This window comes from Pinus tabuliformis, chromosome 2_2 (assembly GCF_031772625.1).
Source record: "Pinus tabuliformis cultivar Carrire ecotype Pingquan chromosome 2_2, CPIR1, whole genome shotgun sequence".
Lineage (NCBI taxonomy): Eukaryota > Viridiplantae > Streptophyta > Pinopsida > Pinales > Pinaceae > Pinus > Pinus tabuliformis.
Genome location: NC_142300.1, coordinates 244,001,737 through 244,027,118, shown reverse-complemented (window position 1 = coordinate 244,027,118; position 25,382 = coordinate 244,001,737). Strand labels below are relative to the sequence as shown.

The following is a 25,382-nucleotide window of genomic DNA, read 5'->3' as shown; positions in this document are numbered from 1 at the left end:
TTTATTATTTTTGTTAGAGTTTTTTAGAAAAAGACTTTTGTTTTTATTTTTAATTGTATTAAATAAAGAAGAACTATTACCATTATTATTATTACAAGAAATAATACAATTATTTACATTAGAATTTAAACCGGTTAAGTTATTATTATTATTACAAGAAATAATACAATTATTCACATTAGAATTTAAACTGGTTAAGTTTTTAGAATTATACAAATAAGTCATGTTATTATTAATATTATCGATATGAAGCTTATTAGATGGGATATTAGATATATTAGGGCTAAGGTCATGCAAATTAGGGGAGGGCAAACTATGGCACAAATTTGAATTACAGATGGAGGGTAGATCATCACATGAAAACGAAAAAGGGGAAGCCAGGGACGGAGCTAAGGGAGTTCGGTCGGGTTCAGGATCGGGGAAGAATGCCAATGAAGGATCACAACGGACGACCGGAGCGAGGTGGGGATCAGATGGTGATCGAACATCGACTTACGCAGGTTGGGGATCTGACGGGGATCGAAAATTGACAAGAGTAGGCCGGGTTGGACATGGTGAAGGAGGGGGGATGACAGGTTCACCAATCGAGGAAAGGTCAGTCAGGGGCCCATAATCAAGAGGGGAAAAGAACCAGGGTTGGATGGGTCAGGATCCAACTTCGATGGATAAAGAGGAGAAGGAGAAGGACGACCCACGTGTTGGATGAGCGGAGAAAACACATCTGGATGATCAGAAGGAACATGACTGACAAAGGCTGGCTTATTAACATGAGAGAAGCCGCAGTCCTTGTTGTTATCCTTGTTGGAACAGGAGGGATCGATCACAATGTTGCTGGAACAGGAGGGATCGATCTCGATGTTGCAGGAATAGGAGAGATCGATACCGAAGCTCGAATCGGATTGCAAAGAGATGAGCTTGGACGACGCTGTTACATCCGCTTCATGAGATGAATTCAATGAGACAGTCTCAGAATTTTGGGAACGAATCCATGAATTGAGAGCAGAAATCTGGTCCTGTCTGACTAGGTTTGATGCTGGAGACGAAGAGGCTGCGCCACCATAGAAACGAGAGTCAACACCTTGCAGTTGATTGAACTTGGGTGATTGCTTATTTTTAGACATCTCCTCAAGTCACAAAGCTTTGGTAGTAGAGCCACCATCAATCACTCCTTAAAGAAGGCCCGAAACACTGTTCGCTAAATCTAAGTGATGGGAGAGTAACTTGCGAGATAAAAAATCAAGATCCTTCCTTACCTTACAAATTTCAGATCTAATCAATGGAAGATTGGTTTTAAGAAAAAAAATGTTTATTTTTAGAGCGATTAAGACGATGATTAATACAGGCGAAAACTGGAACAACAGATGCATCCCTGCATTGTTTCAGAAAAATAAGATCTGATTTTTTCTTTGAAACTTGTAGACGAGCTTGTTCGAACCGACGAACCTTATTAGTCATCTCCCTTCTGTGTAGGGTTATAATGTTAGATCTTAGACTTTTGTGATCCATATTGATAATAGGATTGTCTTTAAGATTAATCACATTCTTGAGATTTGGTCGATGTTTCGAACCAACTAATGTGGTTCATCCTCAGGACAAAGGTGAAAAAATCAATCTTATTTTAATGGTTAGAGGGTGATATTGACGATAATGATCCCAATATAGGCAATGATTTTGATGATATGTAGGTATTTGTTGTAGCATATTTGTCTTTGGATGCTAGAGGCCATGTGGAGCTTGTTTGTTGATGTATTCTCAGTTTAGAGATGGATTGCATTTAGTGCTATTTTGGTTATGTGCACCCCTACATATTATATAAATGAGAACTTTTGCTTATTTGTGTATAAATGGTTTGGATTCATATGGATGCACATTAATATATACGTTTTTCTTTAAAATTTGAATATTTTATGTGATTTTGGCTGACCGTTTTTTGGTCTGGTTTTTTTACCGGTTTTAGTACGGTTCTGACTAGTTCCCGGTCCAGGGGGTCTACCAGTTCAATGACTGGTCCGGTTCTGATAACTATGACCCTAATTACATGCATACAAATATGATGAGAAAATCCATAGCAATTCAAAATACATTGAAAACCATTGCTCATAGTTGGCTTCTTTAATCAGGGATGTTGGAATCCTTTGAAGTATGTATGAGTCTAAAGGTGCTGTGGCCTACTCATTATTGCAAGGTTCATGTCCTTCTTGTCAAATGGATCTTTGTACACATGAGAACCACATATCAAAGATATCCAATGTTGAACAATTTTGTTGGATCTTGAATGTAGAAGTCTCCTATTTGCATTAATACAAATATTTGTGTCTATATGAGTTGATATGGTTGTTCATACTCTTTGGAATTATTTGGTTGATCATGAGGCCAAAATTCTGCAATTTGACATCCTTTTATTTTTTTCTCATGTATAGGTGCACTTGTGAAGAGAGAAAAACTCACTCCCATTTACATTTATCAACCCCGAGGAATGCATAAGTAGCCTCAAGTTCTTTATGCCCCCCATCTTCTTCGAAATTATGCCAATTCACTGGATCCTCCTTTTCCAAATCACTGTGAGATGTGTTATAAAGATCAATTGCTTGGAAAGGAATGTAACTTGTTGAAGTCATGCATTCATATGGAGGGTAGTTGGGTTCTTGAATTGTCTTGATATCAAGGCTCTCCTCATATTCACGTTCTTCATTTATTTTTTGATTATTGTTGGGAAAACAAAGAGATTCTTCATTTGTACAAGTAGGAATTTCAACCTCTTGATCATCCTTAATAAGGTGGGACTTTCATTGCAACTCTCTTCTTGAGGAGCCATATTCAATTATGTTGTAAGGATTTCCTATTAATCCTTATCCTTAAAGTATTGCAATAAAAGTTTAGGGGAAGGAGTAGGTTGAGTCTCTTCATGGGAATCTTCTTTTTTTAACTATCGTTATCCTTTTGGGATTGAAGCCATTCTTCTAAGATTTTATTTGTTGAGTACATCCCTTCTATTTCTTGGATAGTGGGAGCCAACTATCTAAATCACGATCCCATCTTTCATAGAATGCTTCCATAATTTTTTCAAAGGATGGAAACATGTCTTTGCCAAGGATTTTGTACCAAATATTTGCAGATCCTTCCAAACCTACTGTGAAGTGAACCATCATAACATCCTCATGGAGGATATTTCTCTTCTCACAATATTGGATAAATGTCGTAAGGTGATTTATGATTGATTTCCAATATCCATAGAAAACTAGTTGGTCTTATCGGCATAATTTTATAATGATGGGGATAACCCCTCATACTTGAAAAACCAACTTGATCATACCATGGTGATAACTATGGAGGTAGCTCCATCTTGTTTTTAGTTATAGAACTTGGAAGTAAGGCTAAATGAAAATATAAGATGAAAAATATCAGTGGAAATTCTACAATGGAGTTGCCAATACATACCCTACCTTGCTTCTTACCTTGGCAAGTAGTTTCTTGTGTTGTACCTCTTTTAGATTTTGTTCAATTAGAGTTGCCAGACGAGACCTTGCAAGTTAGTCCTTCAAGAAATATTTCATCAAGTACAAACAACAAATAAAAAGCTTACCAAGGGCATGTCGTTGAACCTGGATTCATTGAACTTATCCTTGGCAACGACACCAAAAAATGTTACCGATCAAATAGACAATGTTGCTAAGGTTCTGATAACTTGCTAGATGGGCACACATAGGGCAGTGTCTCACTGTCACCTCCTCCCTTGGCCATTTAAGGGGTATTGGGCCTAAATAGCCGATGGTCGGGCCGAGGTGACAGTGGGGCCCTACCTTGTGTGTGGCCAGCTAGTAGGTGGCCAGGACCTTAGCAACACTATTGATTTGATTAGTAACAGGTACAATAACATGTTAATAGATAAAGTTAATACAAGTTTCTCAAGATTGACATTCAACTTCAATTGATGCATCAAGAGAGCTAATTGGGCTGGAAAATAATAACCCTTTTTTGGCATCTAAAAAGGAAAGGAAAAATGTTCTTCAAGTACAACAATAATTGGGGCTCAAAATATGTCATAATTAGCCATGAAAATGGCAAATTGTTATACCATAGTAGAAGTTGTAAGTTGTAACACTTGCAAGTTAGTCATATAGAGGATGAAATCACACACTATTGAAATGTGTTGGTTATACATATCGTAAACATTTGAACAAGATTTTAAAATACATGGGACTTCTTAAAATTATGAAATCACTCCTAATAATTGGCAAACATAATAACTATATATCATATTAGAAAGAAGTTTCTCAGATATTGAAATCCTTGCCTAAAAGATTGATTGGTAAAATGTTTAGATGTTAAATATATAAATTCAAATTTCAGAGTGAGTTGGAAAATTTTAACCTTTAATTAATTGGACATATTTGATTTTGTAGCTTCGGAAGGTCTTCTGCATAGGCTTGTGTCTAACATGTAGGAGAAGAAGTACTGTTTAGGTGGTTGTTCGAGACTAGCAACTAATATGATTTCTTTCCCAGGTCTAACTTAGAAGAAGCACATTAAAAAATTTAATTAATTAATGTTGGCTAATTTGTTATGTACCAAAGGTAAAAATATGCTAATAGAATTCTACAAATATTAAATTTTTTTTTTTGAAGACTTTTACAAATAGTTAGCAAGCAATACCTTCGTCAAACACTTGGCAAGCATAGTAGAAAACACTTCCGCGAGAAGAAATAAAGGGGCAAATCATCAACTTTATTATTTGACTTGGAAGCTTTTACAATGTAAGATTGATGAATGGAGTCCCACTTTGGCAATAAATTGGACCAAGTCGGCCCACTGGAGTGCTGGCATAAATCTCAGAAATATCTCAACCTCTTGATGATAGATCAACAATGGCAATATGTTAGATCACCTTCAGCAACTCGGTCAAGCCTCAGATCCTCCAAACACAAGCAACTCAAACTCCAATAGATCTGTGAACACACTTTGGCAATAAGTTGGTACAACTTGGGCTCCACTCGAAATGAACACGACCTTCACCAAGATGACTCTCTAATCTGAAGCAACTTGGTCTCCAACAATAGATAATTCCAACTTCTGGAAATGATAAGTTTCAACCTCTAAATGATGCAAGGAAACACTGATCTCGACCTCCCATTTGAATGAATACAATGCCCAATAAATGGCCTCCAAATAAAGAACAAACTCAACTCCAAGAGATAGGGCTCGACCTCTAAAAATATGACAGACTCAGCCTCTGTATAAGATGATAATCAACCTCCAATATAAGCAATCTGAATCCCTTGGCAATGAATGCAATTGTTCTCCAAGCTCTAGATTTAGCCTTTAAAGGTTATTTTCTCTCTGGCTACTCTTGGCCTCCTGAAGAGAAGGATCTCGACCTCCAAAGATGACTACTCTCAGCCTCTTAAAGTGATATTGGCTTCCAAACTAATGATGCCCTCGATCTCTTAATGAATTTAGCCCTTGGCCTATACGAAATAAGTGCTCTCGGCCTCACAATTTCAGCCTCTCGGTTTGACAAATTCGACCCTCAGATCAATTTGACCTCCAAATGACAGTTATCTAGCCTCCAAATAATGGATTTGGTCCCTTTAAATTATAAGCAGTAAATGGATCACCATAAGTTGGGTGAAACAACCTCCATGCAGTTTAGTCTTGGACACTAAAATTGGGTGAATTCAACCTACTAAAGGAATGATAATACGACCCTTTGCCTGAGATAAACTTGACCTCAAAAATGTTAATGACACTCGGGCCTTAAGCCACAACTATTCAACCTTCAAATAATCACAAGCAACTCAACACTGAAGAAGATGAATAACCTCCATAGTAGATTTCTCTTGGCCTCCACAAGAAGAATGATCTTGACCTACATAAGAAGGTTGCTCTCGACCTCATAAGATGATGGTTCTCGACCTCAATAAGGAAACTATTCCTGACCTTCACAAGAGAAATGGTCTTGGCCTCCTCAAGAGAAATGCTCTCGGCCTCTTTAGAATGATGCTTTCAGCCCCAATGATTGAATGAACTCGACCCCTTAGACATTCTTTGGCAAATGTAAATAATCTTTCTCATAAACTGACCCTTCGATCCAAGGGTTTGTCTTCAGAAATCCTTTCTCCAACCCTTGCCATAAGCACAAGTATAAGATCTAAAGTGATCTTCCCCAATGGCCAACTAGGTTGACACTTGAAGTCCACCAAAATCAACTATGAACCAGCGAGGGTGGAACTCGAAGTCCATTGAAACTAGTTTGAGAGTTTTCCTTCAAACCCTCGAGCTAGACTTGCTTGAGCCCAATTTAATCACCAAAAATAATAAAAAATCAAAATGAATGAGAAGTGGCCTTCTCTCCCTTTTTATAACATTCACTGAATCTTCTCCAATCTTCTAGAAATCTATTTTCTATTATTTTATTGACGAAACCACTTATTCTCTCTAAATGACTTTTTACCCTTTTTCATCCAATAATAATTCCCCCTTTTTTATTCAATAATATTTGCCCCTTTTAAAGCTTTTATTTAATACTAATAATACCAAAATAGAGTTGGGAAAAACTCCTTTGTCCCCTTAGTAATTTTCCCTTACTACTAACCTGAGGAGACCATTAGGCAGAGAGAACAATATCTCCATGCTCAAATAATTGGTGACATTACAGTCCTCCCTCCCCAAAATTGTTTGTCCTCAAGCAATACCATCACAAACCGCCGCTTCACAAGATGACCCAAACTAAACTAATACCAGGGTCCCAAACGTGCCACTGAGCCACTCCATGCCACTATACTACCCCAACATGAATGAATCCCTCGATACTGGGGTCCCAAACCATCTTGATCAACGTGAAGCATTCCTCCTCCAATTTCTACCTGACAGGGTATAGGCACTAGAGGCTCTCTGCATATCACCAATTAGTAGAGCATCTCGATAATGCAAAACTCTTATCAGCTCCTCGAGAAACTGCCCTACTGGAAAGTCAAACTTGTGTACTTCAAGAGTGAACTCTTGAAGGTACAGTCCAAGTCTTGTAGAAAAGGATCCTCATCTGCCCGAGCTAACCATGGCCACCTTGTAATATTCCTAGTGGAAATATTAAGTGATAATAGAAGCAAAATATGGACATGCAACCAAAAATTTATAACACACAAAAATATCTGATTACACCAGAAAATTGCACCAAAACGGTGAGCCATTTCATTATTCTGAGCAAAATGGAGTACAAATAAATGGGAATAGATGAATTTGGGCTTGCTACAACAAGCAAGGCAAAACATAGGTGATAATAGTGATGCCCAAGTGCTGGCAAAGCTCCTCTCCAATTTCTGCGCTAACCCAGTGATTTTCTGCTGCTATTGTCAGATTGGAAATGGGAATTCTACCCTTAAATGTGCTTAGAAAATTCTGAAACGTTAACGTGTGCTTTCTCAACAAGACCAACGAAACCCAAAAAGGGTTTGAGCTACTTCCAACCTGTTACCCACCACTTCATGGGTGATATCCCCAGGAGAAATTTTTCTTCATGATGGACCTCAGCCGGTAGTCAGCAACCCCTTGCAGCCTCCTGCTTTCTCATTGTACCATTTATCTACCACATGAGCCAACCATGTGATCCCTCACCCACCTGTATTAATTGTATGTTTGAAGGTGGGCCTCCCGAATCTAAAGGTATGTCTTGTCATTTGGTAATTGAGTATTGGGTTTACTTGTCATGGATACTTCTGGGTATGGATTGATGGGGGTATTTGGTGGAAAGGGTGGGCTTAGTTTGTGCTCTTGTCCCCTTCATCTCTTTTGGATGTTACCCTTGGATCTTGGTCCTGTGGGATCTCCTTTATTGACCATTTGGTTCTAGGGTGGTACTACTTGGGAAACCCCGACTTTGGGTGCGTGTTCCCGCTCCTTTATTCGCGTATATTTCTCCCTTTCAACTCACTATACCCTCATTCATCATTTTTCCCACTTGGGTCCACATTTCCATTCTGGGTCCACATAGGGCCAACCTCCCTATCCCCTTGCCCCCACCTTAGGTTAGGCCTGGAATGATGCCCCAGAGTTTGAAGCAGCTAAAAGAAAAAGAAAAAAGCATAATTGGCCACATTTAATATGAAATTGTACCACAAAATGCAAAAGATGGCCTAGACAAAAATAATTAGCACGTGGGCAAAAGTCAATACATGAGCTCTACCCCAATCCATAATCATCACCCTGGTTCCATAGGCCCTAGATGAGCCTCCTTTATCATTTAGGAAACCATGACTGTCCCAACCCCTGGAGGGCAATGAGCCGCCCTACATAGAAGGGGGAAATCACTGCTATATCTTACACATCATGCTCTTGTCCTTTGAGCCTCGAGCAGTTAATTAAAAAAAACCATAAAAGGAAAAAGGTATATAAAGAAGGGTGTACAAAATCAAGGCCAGGGCACCTCATGTACCACGATTGCTCCCTCCTACACATTACATACCAAGGTGTGGGCTTCCCCTTATCTAGCTACCCCTATGTCCCAATATGTGGCCCAAGATTGCTCCTCTCATTCCCTACTCCATTCCACTTATTTATCATTTACCACCCCCATTAGAGGGATGTACCTTGGACATATTATGCCCTTTAAGGGCGGAAACCACCTAATAAGGTACTTGATTAACCCCTTTGGAGCTTGGAGACACTAGCACATGCCAAAGCCCACTACAGAAAGGCATGCCATTATGAAGTGCCCACTTTGTTATCCATGGTTTCTAAACTGTTTTACACGATTATTTTAATGACTGGTTGTACTAGAAGCTTAGGGGACACATTGGATCTTATGTAGGATTACAGGTGGTTTCCATTTGGGTTTGGTCTCCCTATATGGGATCCTAACCCCCAGAGGTCTACATTGGCACATATAGGGTGTGCATAGAGAGCCATTGGCCTCCACAACAATAGAAAACACTCCACGGATCTTCATCGATGCTCAGAGACTACTAGCGATCCACTTTTGGGATGATGGTGATATGCTTGGTACATTATGCCCAACAGGCCCCCATAGGAGCCCCACACTCTTGACAGGTGTCCCAGGACTTGTGCGACGTCATGGTAGCATTCATTCCACCATGCAGACTCTTGCAGAGGATCTACATGCATATTCGATTCATATGGAGACCCATGGGGTCATTTATGTGCCCTCAGACCCACTGGGAGCACCAGAGGTCTACTGCTTGGAGAACAAGGGGCCACCCCCTTGTCCATCATATTCCAAGGAATTTATTCCTCAATATTGCACTTCAGGACATTATTAGGCCTTTGTAGGGCCCCACGACATGTACATATTATTATTTGGCCCCTTGTGAGGCTTATTTTTCCACTTGTGAGCTAGTTTGGTGGGCTTGTCACCAATAGGGGTTTTATTTGCACATTATTTTATCATTAGGGGCTAATGTAGGTCCATAGGCTAATTTGAAGTCCTTAGGAGGCTATATATTGATGTTAGATACACTAATTTGGATCATCACTTGACTTGGGATCTCTCTAATCATAGAGAACATCACATTTTTTCTTTGGAGGATATTTTTGGAGATGGATGAATTTTGATGTATGGATTTGGGCTATTTTTCTTGTCTTGGAGCTTTGTATTGCAAACGAAATGATGGTTGGATATACTCTATAATGTTGTAAGTAAATTTTAACGTTGTTATTCTTGTTGCTGCATACGGCTAAAATTAGGGCTAGTTGTTGCATAATTGAGATGAGGAATTAAGCATGTTTTAGCTAATTTAATGTATGGGCCAATGTTATATGAATGAAATGTCCTAAAGATTATTTGTCTCGATAAGCTTGCATCATTTGCTTTGAAGTATATATGCTTGAAGGTCACTTTTTTTTCTCTCAACACTGGGTGAAGCTGGCTTTCTGTGTCTCCTTGATCAAGAAACCACGTTCTTACTCATCATCATCCTTGACTCCATATCCCCAAGTGAATTAGGCACTGATCCCTAAAAAGGGTGGTCATTTCCTTCACCTTTTTCACCTTTTACCACTTTTTCCCAGGTCTAGCCCTCAAAGGTCACCTAGGGCATCGATTTCCTGGGAATTGAACCAAGGAAAAACTTCGATCTCTTATAGGCTACTGCGTTGGTGGGTCCCCTCCCTCCAAATTTGAGACAATTCTAACGGTGGAATCTCTGGGAATCCCAAACCCTAACTCTAGGATCAAATTTTGCCTGGGCATCCCCAAGGCTAGACCCCAACAAGATCAATTCAACATTTTGAAGTAAATATTCTTGTTTGGTCCTTTCCCTTCACCTTGTCCAAGATAGGAACATCATTGGTTGCTGCATTCCATCCTTGAACCTACGCTGGGTCCACTTGGCCCCGTGTGGTCCCACTTCTAAATAAAGATTATTTGTCAAGGACCATTTGGGAATCAAAGTTTCCCAAGGATTATAGGGATTGAGAACCTCATCTATAAATCCTATTCCTTCTCCCTTAACCCTCCAATCCTCACCCCTTACCCCTGGAGGACCAAGTCCCTTGCTTAAGGAGCAAGCAAGTTCCATTCTTCACTCCATCCTTGGGAAAGGATTTCTAGGGTCACTTTCCACCTAAACATATACTTTACAAGTGATCCCTACACTACCTAGACTCCTCCCATCGGTGAAAGTCCGTAAAGAGCAGGGAGACTTAGCTGTGGTGACAGTGGGCTAAGCCTCCACCATTGCCCTTAACCTAGCAGTTTCCCTCTTATGAACCCCTTTTAGGTCCCCTGCTGGTTTGAGTGGTAACACGACCAACCCTGGGATCCCTCCAAAAGTGCAAGTTCCTCCTTCAACCAAAAATTTGCACCACCTGGAAATAGCACTACAAATTAGGCTCCCAACTTCCTAAAATCTCTCTTGAAATTCCCTTTTGGAATTCCACCAAATCTAGCCTCAACTTCTCTCCCTCAACACGCAGCAGCTCAAACTCTCCCAATGCCTGCATAAGCCCAACCAGTCACCCTTTGCGCAATTTTTGAAGATAGAAATTTGCCCTGATGATTAGCCCTGCAAACCACCTTCATTCTCCGCCAAAATCACTGAATAAAGTCCCTCTAAATTCTTGGAACCTAGCGAGTACTGTAGCTGCTCCTCCAGTTTGCACGCAGAGCAGGTCAAATGCCCTTGAAATCAACTTCGGAACAACTCCAAATTGCAATAAAATCTCTCCTAGGGTGACACTTAGAGTTTTGGCCTTGACATTCCACCATCCAAATGATTTCACATTCTTTCTAATGTTTTGGAGCCTCCCTTCTCACAAAATTTAATTTGATGCCTCTCATCCACCTTTTCTTAATTTTTATGCCCAAAAATTGTCCACCACCAAAATTGAAAATTTTTGGAACTCACTTAGCAAAATTTAATTAGAATGAATATCACAGTCCTCCCCTCCCAATTGTTGCTTGTCCTCAAGCAACTGTAATGCCAGGTGCTGTAGTATTTGCCCCCTCTCCCATTTGGCATACTCTTCTAGTAGATCTTTCCACCGAACCAGAAACTCCTTAATGGCCCTGCTCCGGAGTTTCCTCTCTTTCACCTCCAAGATGGCCTTTGTAACTAAGATCAGATGCCCCTCATCATCCATAGGTGGCAACTCCATGGCTGCTGTAACCTGCTATCCCAAAGCCTTTTCCAGGCAAGAGACGTGGAATATATTGTGCACCTTGCTCCCAGGTGGGAGCTCCAGCTCATATGCTACCTTTCCAAGTTGCCTAGCCACCCTGTAAGGCCCATAAAAACGTGGCTTGAGCTTCTCTGCTTCCTTTTGCTTCAATGTGGACTGCTTGAACAGTTGGAGCCTAAAAAATACTAAGTCCCCAACTTCAAGGTGGCTGTCAACTCTGCCCCTGTCTTCTTATAGCTTCTGCTGGTTTTGGTTTTCTGCAGGTTATCCTTGAGAGCTCTAAGGACATCCTGGCTCTCCTGTATCCAATCCTTGGCCCTTGGGGCCTTGCTATCTCCAAAAACCATATCAGCAAATGTTAGTGCATCATAACCATACAAGGCACGAAAATGCGACATACTTATGGACATGTGGTAGGTGGTGTTATAATAGTACTCTCCAAGATTCAACCACTTTACCCATGCATGCTGTTGCCCTGTCACATAGTTGCGTAAGTAGCCTTCCTACCACTTATTCACTATCTTAGTTTCACCGTCTGTCTGAGGATAATAGCTAGTGCTCGATGTGAGCTCAGTCCCCACAAGACGAAACAACTCCCGCCAAAAGCCCCCCATGAATCTGCTTTCTCTGCCGCTAACAATGGTCTTAGGGAGACTGTGTAACATGAATACCTCTCAAAAAAATAACTCGGCCCCCTGTGAAGCTTTATACCGAGTCAAAATGACGATAAAGTGGGCGAATTTAGTTAACCTGTCAACCACCACATAGATGGAATCCTGCGCTTGTATTGCTGGCAACCCTTTGATGAAGTACATAGAGATGATCTCCCATTTCCTCATAGGAATAGGGAGGATATAATAGGCCAGCTATCTGTGTTTGCTCAACCTTGTTCTTCTGACAAGTGTCACACTCTCGAACATGCCTCAAAATGTCCTCCTTGAGGCATCTCCAAGTGAAACGTTCTTTGATGGTCCTGTATGTCTTGAGAAACCCTTGATGCCCTGCTAGTGGTGAGCCATGTGTAGCTTGGATGATCTTCTCCCGCAATTGGGAACTTGGTACCAAATAAATCCTGCTTTTGTAATATATCACCTCATTCATCACCTTGTATTGATCATGCCCAGCCGTGCCATCCAAAATCTCGCATCCATGTTGGTCCTTGGAGTACTCAACCAACAACTGTGCTCTCCAATCTTGCGCAATGCTCATGAGCGAAAGTGTCGTGGGCCTCCTAGATAACACATCTACTGCCACATTTTGCTTGCCCTTGACATACTCTATCAAAATCATATACCTGGATCTTGCTGACCTGCTTCTGCTGCGTTTCATTCAACTCTCTCTACTCTAAGAAAATTCTGAGACTGTTGTGATTAGTCTTCACCTTAAACCTGTTGCCCACCAAATACTGTGTGAACTTGACAAGTGCATGCAAAATGGCTAGCATCCCCTTGATGTAAATAGAATACAATCTCTCATGTGTTTGAAACTTTCGACTCCCAAATGCAATTGGGTGTCCCCCTTGCATCAAAACTGCCTTGAGGCCCTCTCCAGATGCATCGCACTCCAAAATGAAGGGTTGTGAGAAGTCAGGCAGGCCAGCACTAGGCAACTGCTCATCACCCTCTTGAGGCGCTCAAAAGCCTCCTGGGCTACATTCATCCACACAAACGCCCCCTTCTTCATCAAATCTATGAGGGGTGCTGCTAGCTGGGAAAAACCCCTCACAAACCTCCTGTAATAAGTGCATATGCCTAGGAATACCCACAACTCCATCATATTCCTGGGTGTAGGCCAATCCAAAATGGTCCTGATTTTTTCCTGGTGAACTCGTACACCATCCTCCCCAATGACATGGCCAAGATACACCTCTGTTAGTCCAAACTCACACTTGGACATCTTGGGATACAATTGTTGCTCCTCTAGGATGCGTAGCACCTCCTCCAAGTGCTGTAAATGCTCCTCCCACGTCCTACTATAAATCAGGATGTCATCAAAGAAAACCAATACATATCTGTGCAACTGCTTGCAGAACACATGGTTTATGCAAGACTGGAAGGTAACTGAAGCGTTGGTTAGCCCGAAGGGCATCAACAAGAACTCAAAGTGTCCATAGTGACACTTGAACACAATCTTCACGATATTCTGCTCCCTCGCCCGAATCTAATGGTACCCAAGCGCATATCTATCTTAGAGAAGAACTTGGGTCCTCTAAGCTCATCCATCAAATCATCAATACGCGGAATCGAGTACTTGTTCTTCAGAGTCTTCTTGTTCAGGGTCCTGTAATCAATGCACACCCGGTGGGTCCCATCCATCTTCATCACCAACATCACCAAAGAAGCGAAGGGGCTAGAACTAGGCTTGATGTGCTCCAAAGCCTTCAACTCCTGTATGGCTCGCTGGATCTCATCCCTGTAAGCCTTGGGATGTCAATATGGGGTGGTGATAACTGCATTTCCTCCCTCCTCCAACTCTATTGTGTGCTCAAACCCCCTATCAGGTGGATGACCTAGTGGAATGTGTTGAAATATGTAACTAGGTTCAGTCTCTGTAATGATTTGCCTTGCAAACAGGTGCATTATCTGTAATGATTTGCACACAAAAATCAACACCTACATCTTCAGTAACTTTAATAAATAACTCACCAATAAATTGTGCATCCTTGTATTCGCCAAGTGTATCCACTGCTTTCATGAAAACTGGACCACTCAAGGAAGACACCATGAAGTTGATGATTGGGTGTCGCGCTGGATCTGTCCATCCATCAGAAACAATGCTAACCCCAGATGTTGACCATGATGCTACGATAGGCTCAAGCATTTTTTGCACCTCTTTTTTTGCCTTCGTCAACAATGTGGTTCTCAGCTTCTCTGACCCAGGAGGCACATACCTTGCTGGAGCCCCTTGAGTTAGAGCTCGGCACATCTCAATAAATAGAGGTGAGCGTGCAACATTAAATGATATGAAGTTTTGATAGAAGAAGGCAATGGTGAGATCAAGCTTTTCCTGTCTCTCTTTTTGGAAAATCTTGTCCATTGGACCAAGTGCTCTTCTTTTTGATGCTTGTCCCCCAGTAGAAGTAGAACTCTCAAATGGAAATTTGGTGGTGGCTTTCCTCAAAAATGGAAGGGGGTCTTCATTCTTGGGTTTTCTTGATTTTCAAGCCACATGTTCCATACCAACATTGGACTCCTTTTCCAATTCTTTTCTCTTTTGTAAAGAAACAACTTTACAAGCTCCAATCCCACAACCCGGTAAAGCCAACAAATGTGATTTCACACGGTAATATGTGCTTTTGAAAGAAATGTGACAAAAGTTGCATTTCCGTTGCACATTGCCTCCTCCCTTTCCCTTGGTGTTTGGCCCACTCTCTCTTGTGACATATTTCCATAATGGATATTTATCATTGCCTTTACAGTCTTTAGGTGCTCCTCTTCCCTCAACATTACTTGCAGCAGAGTCTGATGATATTGGGGGAGGAGGGGCATTTCCACCCATGACATTCTTGCCCTTCCTTTGCCCCTTAACTGTTGCCTTTGATTGAGCCATGAATACTGTAAAAGAAATGAACAAAACATGCACAAATTTGTAAACAAAAAATCATATACAAACTGCTGTAATAGAATAAGAAATGCAAAAAAATGGAGGTGAAATGCACTTACCTGGTGCTTGAATCTCCTTGCCGAGCGCTCTATTCATGTAACTCCTTGCTCCAAACCCTTCATCACTTGTCAGCAACGCCAAAAACGCTTGCCAAATGATAAACACTGTGGCTATAATGAACAAATGCGTGCTTTTGTAACCTGCGCAGGTGACTTTTCTGCCAAAACGAGTCTCGGAAACAGGACATGATGCCTAAAATCGGGACACGATTCTGAATTTCGTGACACGCAGAGGGATTCGACGTGTCCACTTCAGATTCGACATGTCATAAATTTTGGACACGATTTTGGAGCAAATCGTGTCTAACACAATGGATTCAGATTCATGGGCCCTCCAGAACAAATCCGGTTACTTAGCTTCGATCTCTTCTTATAGATTCTTTATTGACGAATACCAAGACCTTTGACCAACACTGAAGCCCTTCCAAGACCAAGATCAACTTCTCAATAATGTGCTTTCTTTACTGCTTTCCAAACCCAGCAAAATCTCTTTTGACAACACTTCTTCGACCTCCAACCACAGATTTTTGGCCCTAACTACAGATTTGCAACTTCGCCCCCCAGTAGCAGCTGCTACTTCGCACGTGTGGATATGAACTACTTCTTCTTTGCCTCCAGCTACCTCGCTTGACCTAATTTGACTTATGGATCTAGAAGGGGACTTTGTTGGCCCTTCTTTCAACCCTTTTTCATCAGATCAAACCCTCACAAGGAAACCCTAGCTTGACTGTAGGAACCCTGGTGAAAAGCGATAGAATTTCAACCTCCTCCTTCGCACGTGTGGAGAGAAAGAAAGGGAGAGAGACCCAAAACACTTCTTCTTCATCTGCCTTTTTCGCTATCCTTTTTTGCTTCTTCCTTTGCTTGAGAGAGAGAGGATTGATTTTGTCCAAATGAGGTCGAATTGCCTCCTATATATAGGTTCCCAAGGTAAGAGTTCTAGCTTCTAGGCCGACTTGACAGGTTGGCAGGCCGACTTGGTCTTGGAGGGCCCAGTAAAATGCACAAATAATTCTTTTTACAATTTACAAGCTGCTCGATGGGGTCTTCATATTATGACAATGTCCCTATTTGATTTCTTGACCTAGGACAATCTTAGAAGCACTTTCAATTAGTGCTTGACCTATAAAACAAATTTATTGGGCAAGAAACCTAAGCTCAATAATAATAATAATCATTTTTCTTTCTTTTACAAAATACAAGAATCAAAAGTACATTTCATATTTATGAAGACCGAACCTAGTTATACTTTCTTCAACACAACCAATGTACGAGTCTAACCATGTGAATCAATGAGCTGAGGTCGAACATGGTAGACACCATTTGATTACCGGCCAATGATGTAAGCCGTTAACAGACACGAGAGAAACTATCGATTATGTTAATGGCTCTCAAGGTACTATAGTACAAACCGTATGGTGTGAGTAAATGAGTTGATCTCGAACACGACACCGAGTCTTTCGGTCGAAGGCCATTGATGTAAACCTGTCACCGAGAGTGAGGAAACTTGCCATTGATGTATGCAAGCACCAAGGTACCGAAGGGTTTTTCTAAGTCAACTTCCTGGATAATGCGCTGATGTCAACAAAAAGTGACCCATTGCAGGAGGGCCTTGATCTATCCCCCCATCAACGACACGAAACGGGATTCATGATAGAGACATAATGATGCTGATACAGAATTAGATCAGGAAAGGAAAACATGGAATAAAGGCTTAAGAGTATTGTAACGGATATCAATTGAATGACTTCTCTTGAACACACCGACGACACTGAATGGAGTTGGCAGCATTGACCCAAAACCGAAATGGAGGCTCTGAAAATGGTATGATAACCAAAAGACAAGCCTATTATCCAACCCACAACCACACAAATGAAGTGGAAGAGTGTCGTGTTCAAGAACAACTCGCTGCCATTAGCAAATGGAATACCTTGTTTTCCCAATTTCCCCAACCATACTGGTTAGTACCTCTTTATTTTTTAACAAGCTCGAGGAGGATTACATATGCTTGATCTATAAGTTCATCCTTAAGATGAATCCCTTCGAGTATGTTTAACAAACCCTGAGAAGGAGTGGTTCGACCTTGTCATGTTCGACAAGCCCATCGCTGCTTGATGTTTTAATAAGTCCAACGAAGGTAAAACTCAACATCTTTTTCATGTTTAGAAAGTTTGAAAAGGAGGCGAAAAAGAAAACTCTAGATGTCCCTTTTCATAGTTAGTCTCTTAAGTCCGAAAAGGTAGAAAACAATACTCAAGAGACCTCTTAGCCATGTTCAACTAAGGTATTCCTTTTTCGTAGATGTCTTTTCATTTACTTTTACGTGTTCGAAAAGACAAGTGATCGACAATTTTTTCATATTTTGGGAGTCTAAAAAGAGCTAAAAGAGGACTCCTCCTAGAGGAAGGAGTGGTATAAATGGTAGCAACTGGTTCCGATCGTGATGGAACTTCTCAAAACACGTAGAGGTCAAGAGGTTGGCTAATAAGACTACTCTTCGCAGCGGTTCCTTAGGAAAGGGGAAAAACCAAGTGAAAGCATGTGATCGGCCAAGCAGATAGTGACGATGGAATGAGAAAACCAAGGCTCATGTGGCAGAAAACAGGCCGATATAAATGGCAATCACGAGGGATAAAATGGGAATGGTTTCATTTTACAGAAGCTTGAAACATGGGAAAGTATGCTTGAAATTGGTTTCATTTTTATGCAAGCTTGAAACATGGGAAACTATGCTTGAAAGTGGTTTCATTTTTACACAAGCTTGAAACAGAGAAAAACTATGCTTGAAATAAGTTTGCATGCCCCCAACATAATGACTCAATTTGAGGTACATGCCCCCCAAACTTCATTTCATTCACCTAAGTAGACTGCTAGTTACTGGGTGGATGGAATGAAGGTTCATTTACGAGATCAAGTGAAAGACTCGATTTGGAATTTACGAGATCTAATCAAATTCTCAAATTGAAAGGGGTTTTATTTCATTTTTAAACGAGGATGACATAGTAAAAGAACTATCCTCATAAGAGCTTGTTTCATTTTTTAAGGAGCTTGACACAAGAAAAGGAACTCTGCTTCGAGTACCTTGTTTCATTTTGTAAGGAGTTTGACACAAGAAAATGAACTCTGCTTCGAAATCAGAGAATGGCCTCCAAGATACCATGGATTCCAAGAGGTTCTCATCAGATGGAAGAACAACGCTCTGGAAGGGATACATATCAAATGATCCAATGGAAAGATCAGACTCCAATGTCTCCAGTAAATGATTCACCATACCACCTACTAGATCTGGGTCAAAAGAAGTTGAGCAAACAATGAAAGGGTCATCTTCATCAGTAGGTACGTGAATGGGACAGATTGCCACATAATTAACCTATGGTGAGGAAGATACCACTTGCATATAAGGACCATTTAGGGAAGCTGGTTGATTGGGAGTCAAATTAGTACCAACAAACGAAAACTGGTCAATGGTCACGATTCTTCCTTCATGCGGGAAACACATCACACGAAAGATTGAAGAGACGAGCTCCCATGACATAAACATAGTCACGCCCAAGGAGAAATTAAAATCAAAAGGGCCTTGGGCTACCATCACATCGATATAGACAATCTTTCCTCCCAAAGTAATAGGCAACTTAGGAAGGATCCCTAACGGTTCACTGGTTCCTCTGCTAAAAGCCATTAGATTCTGGGTAATAGACATAAGTTGCGGAGAACCTAAAGCTTGCCAAGTAGTTAAGGACAAAATACTAACAAATGCATCTTCATCTATGATTGTGCTAGCTACGACCACATTATAAGCCTGTACTATGTTCTGGAAGGGCACGTAAGGAGAAAGACGATATCCTGCCAGTTGACTCCAATCAAAGGAAGTGAACAGACTACTTGGAGGGGTGGTCGTGGGAACGAGAGAACTGCCCCCTTGTGCTGCGAGAATTGGAGAATTGCTCTCTAGTGCTGTGAGAATGGGAGGATTTCTCCCTTGTTCATTGGAATCTGAAGAAACAAGAACAACTTGAGCGGTATAAAGTTTAAACTTCACGCTCTATGGGAAAGGTGCGTTCAACTGAAGGTGGAATCAAGTCAACCGTTTTCTCAACCAAAGGTTGGTTGGGAATAGACTCATGGGATTAATGTTCAGAGAGAGCAAAGATTGATTGGATTTAGATTCTAATCAATCACTTCATCAATTAGTGGAGGATTGGGAGAAAGCCTTTGGTAACCAGCTGGAAGTCGTGGCTGAGAAGTAAGGTTTTCCAACACTTTTGAGGCTTCATCCATATAAGGACAAAGGTGAATAGGATGATTCCCTTCACATAACTTACAGGGAAATTTAACTTTACCCTTTTCCCATGGACCTTACTATCACTAGTTGAGGGTTTGTCACCAGTGTGATCTCTAGAAGTTGACGACAAAGGCCGATGTGAACTTGTGGACCACACTTCTAATACCTTGGGAATACCAGGACAATCTTTAAGAAGGTGGTCACCCTTACATAACATGCAAGGGAATTTAACTTTATGGGGTTGATTGGAAGATTTGTCTATATTAGTTACATTAGTAGCAATGGTTGCCTGGTTGCCCCCTGCTTATTTTGCTTCTTCTTCTTCGTCCTTTTCTTCTTCTTCTTAGCTTCCTGGTTACTAGAATCAAGACTTTCACTAGGCAAAGAGGAAGAAAGGGATGAAGAAACAATAGGTGAAGAAGGCAAAGGGTCAACTTTAGGATCAACATGAGGTTGATGTTGTTTAGGTGGAGGAGAACTCGGTTGAGAAGTAGTTTGGACATTCAGAACCATAGTGGTCGAAAATAACCAAACTGGCAAACCAATGGTAAATCCAGGAAGGGACAACGTTGCCATATAAGGAGCACCAATATTTCCAAAAGGAGGAAAAGGACCAGGATTCCCGTTAGAGGGGTTTCCTTCATTGGTGGACTCGGGAACTGTTGCCATTAGTATCAACCTAAGATCCACTAAGGAGTTGTTCCACAGGGAAGATGTTGTTCCACGGTCAATTAATTGATTTTAGAAATTAAAGACATAAACAAAACAAAGGGGTAACTAGGCATAAAGGTTTACCAAGCAATCATGAACTACAATATACATCTTGGTGAATCAAGGACTTAACGTACGTGTAGGCATTCTCCCCGAATGCTGTGTTTGGTGTATCATGGTATATAAGGCCACTGACTTGGTTACCTATGGATGGATAGCAACCTATAGGGGACTCCCAAAATATACTCGACAGTACGTGGGAGTGCAGTTCGTAGTAGTGTTGTCTAATGCGTAACCGTTCGATGAGAGTGTTCCCATATACTTTTCATACGTGGAGCGCCGTCCAATATACCCGAAGGTACGCAGAGTATGATTCTATACACTTACATACGTGGAACAGGATAACACCCCCGGGATGCAACACTTGCAAACAACGACAACTCCTACGTTTAATGACGCTGGAACACGTCTCTAGCCTAGACCTCTAAATGTTTGCGTTAATGTTACAAATGCTCCTTTGGTTGATTGAAGTGAATTTTAGAGTTTATCTGGAATTAGATTTTGATTTTAAGGCTCAATATTCGATGGCACCTGAACACACCTATGATGCAACTAATGTGACAAAAATAACTCTTTTCATTTTCGGTGAAAGCTATCTAGTGTGGGGAAGAGGTGCAAACAATGATGCAATAGTCAAATATGTAGCCAACAAGAGCTTCCTAACTAGATCTTTCAGTTTCACTATTCCAATTCAATTCGAAGGATTAAGAGATGCCAAACCATGCAATGTAATCTATGCATGATTCCCCCGAAAACTATGCAAATATAATCTATGCACAATTTCCTTTCCAGCTGTGAAAATGAGAATTCTAACTATGCAAATGTGATCTATGCATGAGAATACTTCAAAACAAACACAAGAGGATTCCAATGAAATCAAACGTAATCTGGGATTTCATGAACAAAGGACTCAAATTGAGATTGGGTGAAAATTTCAAAAACCAAGTCTCTTAATTCTCAAAAATGAAGAAAACTAAGATGCAAAGTTTAATCACTGATTCAAGTACACTTTTCAGAATGACGGCTAAAACAACAATTCATCCAAGCGGTCAATGACCAAATGAAATCAGTTTGCAAGCGACCAAATGATAAAAACAAAGAAAAATCAAAACCAATTCTTACCAAAGGCAATCAAACACAATGCAAACCAAATGGAGGCTTTAGAGAGACCACAAGACACTCAAGACTCAGGGAAGGTCAGTTGGAAGTAGGCTGATCAAAGAGACACTCAAGAACAAGGGAAAGTTTTGTGCAAAAACAGGGGCCAATGCTGGTGTAGAAGAGGCACCAGTGCTTTGCAACGCAGGTACAAAGTGGGCCCATGTGAGGTGCAACGCTCTGTCAGAGACACTGGGCATGCATTGGTCTAGGAATAGAGGATTCCAACACAAAAATTGCAAAAGGGACTCAATAAAATCACTTCCTATGTCTGTTCTTGGCTGGGCAAAGCAGGAAAGGTCTATTAAGGAGGTAATCAAACACAATGGACAAAGGAACCACCAAGGGAATACACTGATCCCCAGCATGGTCAACAATTTGTTATACGAGATTTACAATTGCGGACAAAAGTATCTCCCCTAGGTTTGGTGGCTAACCTAGAACAATAGAGAGACAAAGAACACAATGCTTTCCTTAAAGTAAATAGATGACAGAATGAAACCTACCTGGAATACGTTGAGGGCTTCGCTCCTTCTTTAGCTTGAATGCTCCAATTGCCAAAATTAGAACCTGCACAGTCAGATAACACAAGCCAAGACACTACGAGATCTATCCAGTATCATCTAAATACTCTATTCAATAGATCAACATGGTATTGAAATATTTGAAAGAACAACATCACATATAGGAAAACATAAATTTTTCTGCATTAATATAAATGGAAGGACTTTACAACCATAAATAGGTGTTGATCTTGTAGAAGAGCTTCTCCAAGATCGACTTGTCCTTTCCTTGTCACAATGTGCACCTCCAATCACCCTAAATGCATGAAATGAAATCTCTCACTACAACAACATAAGGGTAGAATCACTCTCCAAAAGCCAACCCCTTGCATATGGAAGACTGTAAATATATAGAGGAGTGGGTTAAGTTGAGAGTTCTTATCCAATTACCAATCTAAGGTTTTAAATCCACCTTTGATGGGAGGATGGGATCAAAGGATAAGAGATGGAAACTCTAAAGAAGGATAGGATAGGATCCAGATATTTTATCTGAGGGAAATGGTTGTAACAAATTCTCGAAGCTTTTGGAAGAGTGGGTTTCCGAAATTTCTCTCTTTTCTCGAATATCTAGAACCAACGCAGGTGCAAAGGGTAGCAACTTGTAGGTGATCAACGGAGGCCACAATGGAGCAACCTGTAGGTGAACGCTGTCCAACAAGAGGCCAGGGTGCATTGGTCTTAAAACTGGCTCAGATGATACAGTTTCAGGCAGAAACTCTGGGGAATGAAAGGTACATGCTTAGGGCTTTGTGCAAGATGATGACGAGGGGGAATATGATGTTGATTGATCCCATTAGGAGGCCTATTGATCGGATGTGACAAAATGGCCTATAACAAAGACAATTAGGCAGCGGGAACAATATTTTCATTCTCAAATAATTGGGGACATTACATAATTGAGCAAATTTCTAAGGATAAATATTAAACTATTTAAATGACTTAGATCTAATCTCTCAACCATTGATCTAAGTGGGTTAGAAATTAATCTTGTTTGTCTATCACTTTGGAGATTGAGGTTAGGGATTTTGCTCAATTTGAAATTATAAAGAGCACTCGAGGGAGATGTGTTAATTTTAGATAACAATGGTATGTTCTTATGCTTTAGCACAATTTACTTCAATGTTCCTTTAGTAGTCCAATGACAATTTCCAATTATATCAAGTAGCAATCACATTATCTTAAACACATTGACAGTGAATGTAGATATAACATAAAATCAAGTGCAGAAGACAAGCCAAGACAAGAGGACACAAGATGTGGCGGATGCTAGGGACAAACCCCAATGTGGGGAAACCCTTATCAAATCTTCTTATTATTCTTCAATAGTTCAGCAGAGAGAGATAGAGTACAAAAACCAGTGAAACTCTCCCAATCACCTCGAAAATCATGCCAATCAATGCGGCCTTCAGAAATCAGAATTCTGCCCTCCAGATTGAAGTCAATGCATGGTCAAACAGTCCAAGTCAACGCTGCCCTGTTCCCTGAAATTTTCGGCCTCCAAAACAGTCCAGAAATTCGGCCTCTTGCCACACGTGCGAAGAAGAGAGAGGCTGTCCTTGAGCTGTACGAACCAATCAAGAGAGGAGAGAGATGATGTGATGTGTTGAGATGATGTCCAAATGAGAGAGAGGTCACTCCTATTTATACACTTCGTTGAGGGTGAGGAGACACATCCATTGGGCTTCATGAACCTACATTTGACTGAGGCCGACCTTGACAATTTTTGCATGAGAAAGAATAAATTCAGAATTCCATTTCTGCGTGTCAGAATGAGATGATATTTATATCAAAATTGGACCTCTCGAAAAGAGGAGTCATTGCAACAATCATCACCATCATATGAGCTGTCCTAAGGTGGAATCTGGCCCTAGTTGTCAATTTTAACAAGAGGACAAAGACATAAATTTGCATTGTTGAGAAAACGATTTTCTCATGAGTGAGAGGCTCAAGTGACTGAGGAGAAAGAGGAAAGGTGTGCAACAAATTTTGATGGAGAATTTGTGAGAGGGCCGAGATTTCTGAAGGGGGCTGAAATTTGGAGGAGAGAGGCCGAGTTTTTGGAGCAGCCCGAGACCATGAGGAGAGGCCGAGATATCCAGTCAGATGTGAGGAAAGAAGCTGAGATTTTCCCAGGGCGCAACCGTACAGGTGGAGTTTGAGAAATTCCCAGGGCTGAATTATCTTCCAGAGCAGTGATTTTCAGTGGTGCCGAAAATACTAGGGCCTGTTCTAGGTGCTAATATTGTTGCATTTTGTGTGTAATTTCTCTGTGGGTCTAGGCCCTAAAATTTCCAGATTCCAATATAAAGTGAAGGGTGATTTATTGGGCTAAAATTTAAATTTCTGCGCTCTTGTGGTGATTTTTAATTTATTTTTTCGCTGCAAATTTACTGTTTAAAAGTTGAGAACACCAGCATATTTAGTTTCAGAGTTCAGACTTTAATTTGGGTAAAAATTATTTTGTGGGTATAATAATTTGGAGAAAAATAAATCAGATCTGGTTTTAAAAGTTCAACAGCATTATGGAGGCTAGTGATGTAAGTTTCCTTGTTTGAAACATGAACTGAGCCAGTTCTGGTACTTATGCTTCAATTGAAAAATCTTCCAAATTAGCAGCCTAGTTTAGTGGCTTTAACATTTGGGAAGGGTTTGTACTACAGTGGATAGCCTGTGGCTTTCCATTTTGGTTTCTTTTGGATGGAGAGAGGGAAGGGTTTGCAAAATAGCTTATTTCCTCTTTGCAAGTGGTTTTTGCTCGTACCTTATAGTCTCTGGATGTACTTTTTAGTCCCATCGACTTAATTTTGTGGCCACTTATCAGATGCTAATAAAATTATCTGATCTTGCACCTTCTTTTAAATTTTTCATAGATTCTTTTGAGTTTGTTGCTTATTTTTGTCATGGTGGATTCACCCTTGCCTGTCTTGAATGGACAGTAAGTTTGTTGAATGGTGACAACTAAAAGCAAGGGCCTTGCATTGCCTTCTCATCAAAACCTACTTGCTTCTTATGTATTAAGCACTGAATTACTGGTTCCTCAGGATTTCCCCCTTAAGGCTGCAGGATTAGTTTTGCACCCTTGTGGTTTTGACATTCACTTTTTAAGTGTGTCCTAGAACACAGATAAATGTTGACCCTGGGAAAAAAATGTTTTATATGAATTTTTGCAGTTCATGTGAAAAAATATATTTATAATTTTTTTTGGTTTCGACAGGAAATGATTAAAGAGCAGGTTGCGAACTTATACTTGTGGCCTAAAACACTGGAGGTACCTATTTTGGACCAGAGGTACAGCCATGTTCTTTGGAGAGATGA

General features: G+C 40.7%; 1 protein-coding gene across 2 annotated transcripts in view; it reads left to right on the top strand.

Moving 5' to 3' along the window:
• The window catches only part of LOC149192191 (synaptotagmin-2-like), a 119,591-nt gene that overhangs the window by 54,019 nt on the left and 40,190 nt on the right, over positions 1-25,382 (top strand). For both annotated transcript variants that reach the window (XM_089404502.1, XM_089404501.1), the window contains one exon: positions 25,282-25,355. In XM_089404502.1, coding sequence (XP_089260628.1) covers positions 25,282-25,355 — 74 coding nt within the window. The remainder of the gene's footprint in view (positions 1-25,281; positions 25,356-25,382) is intronic.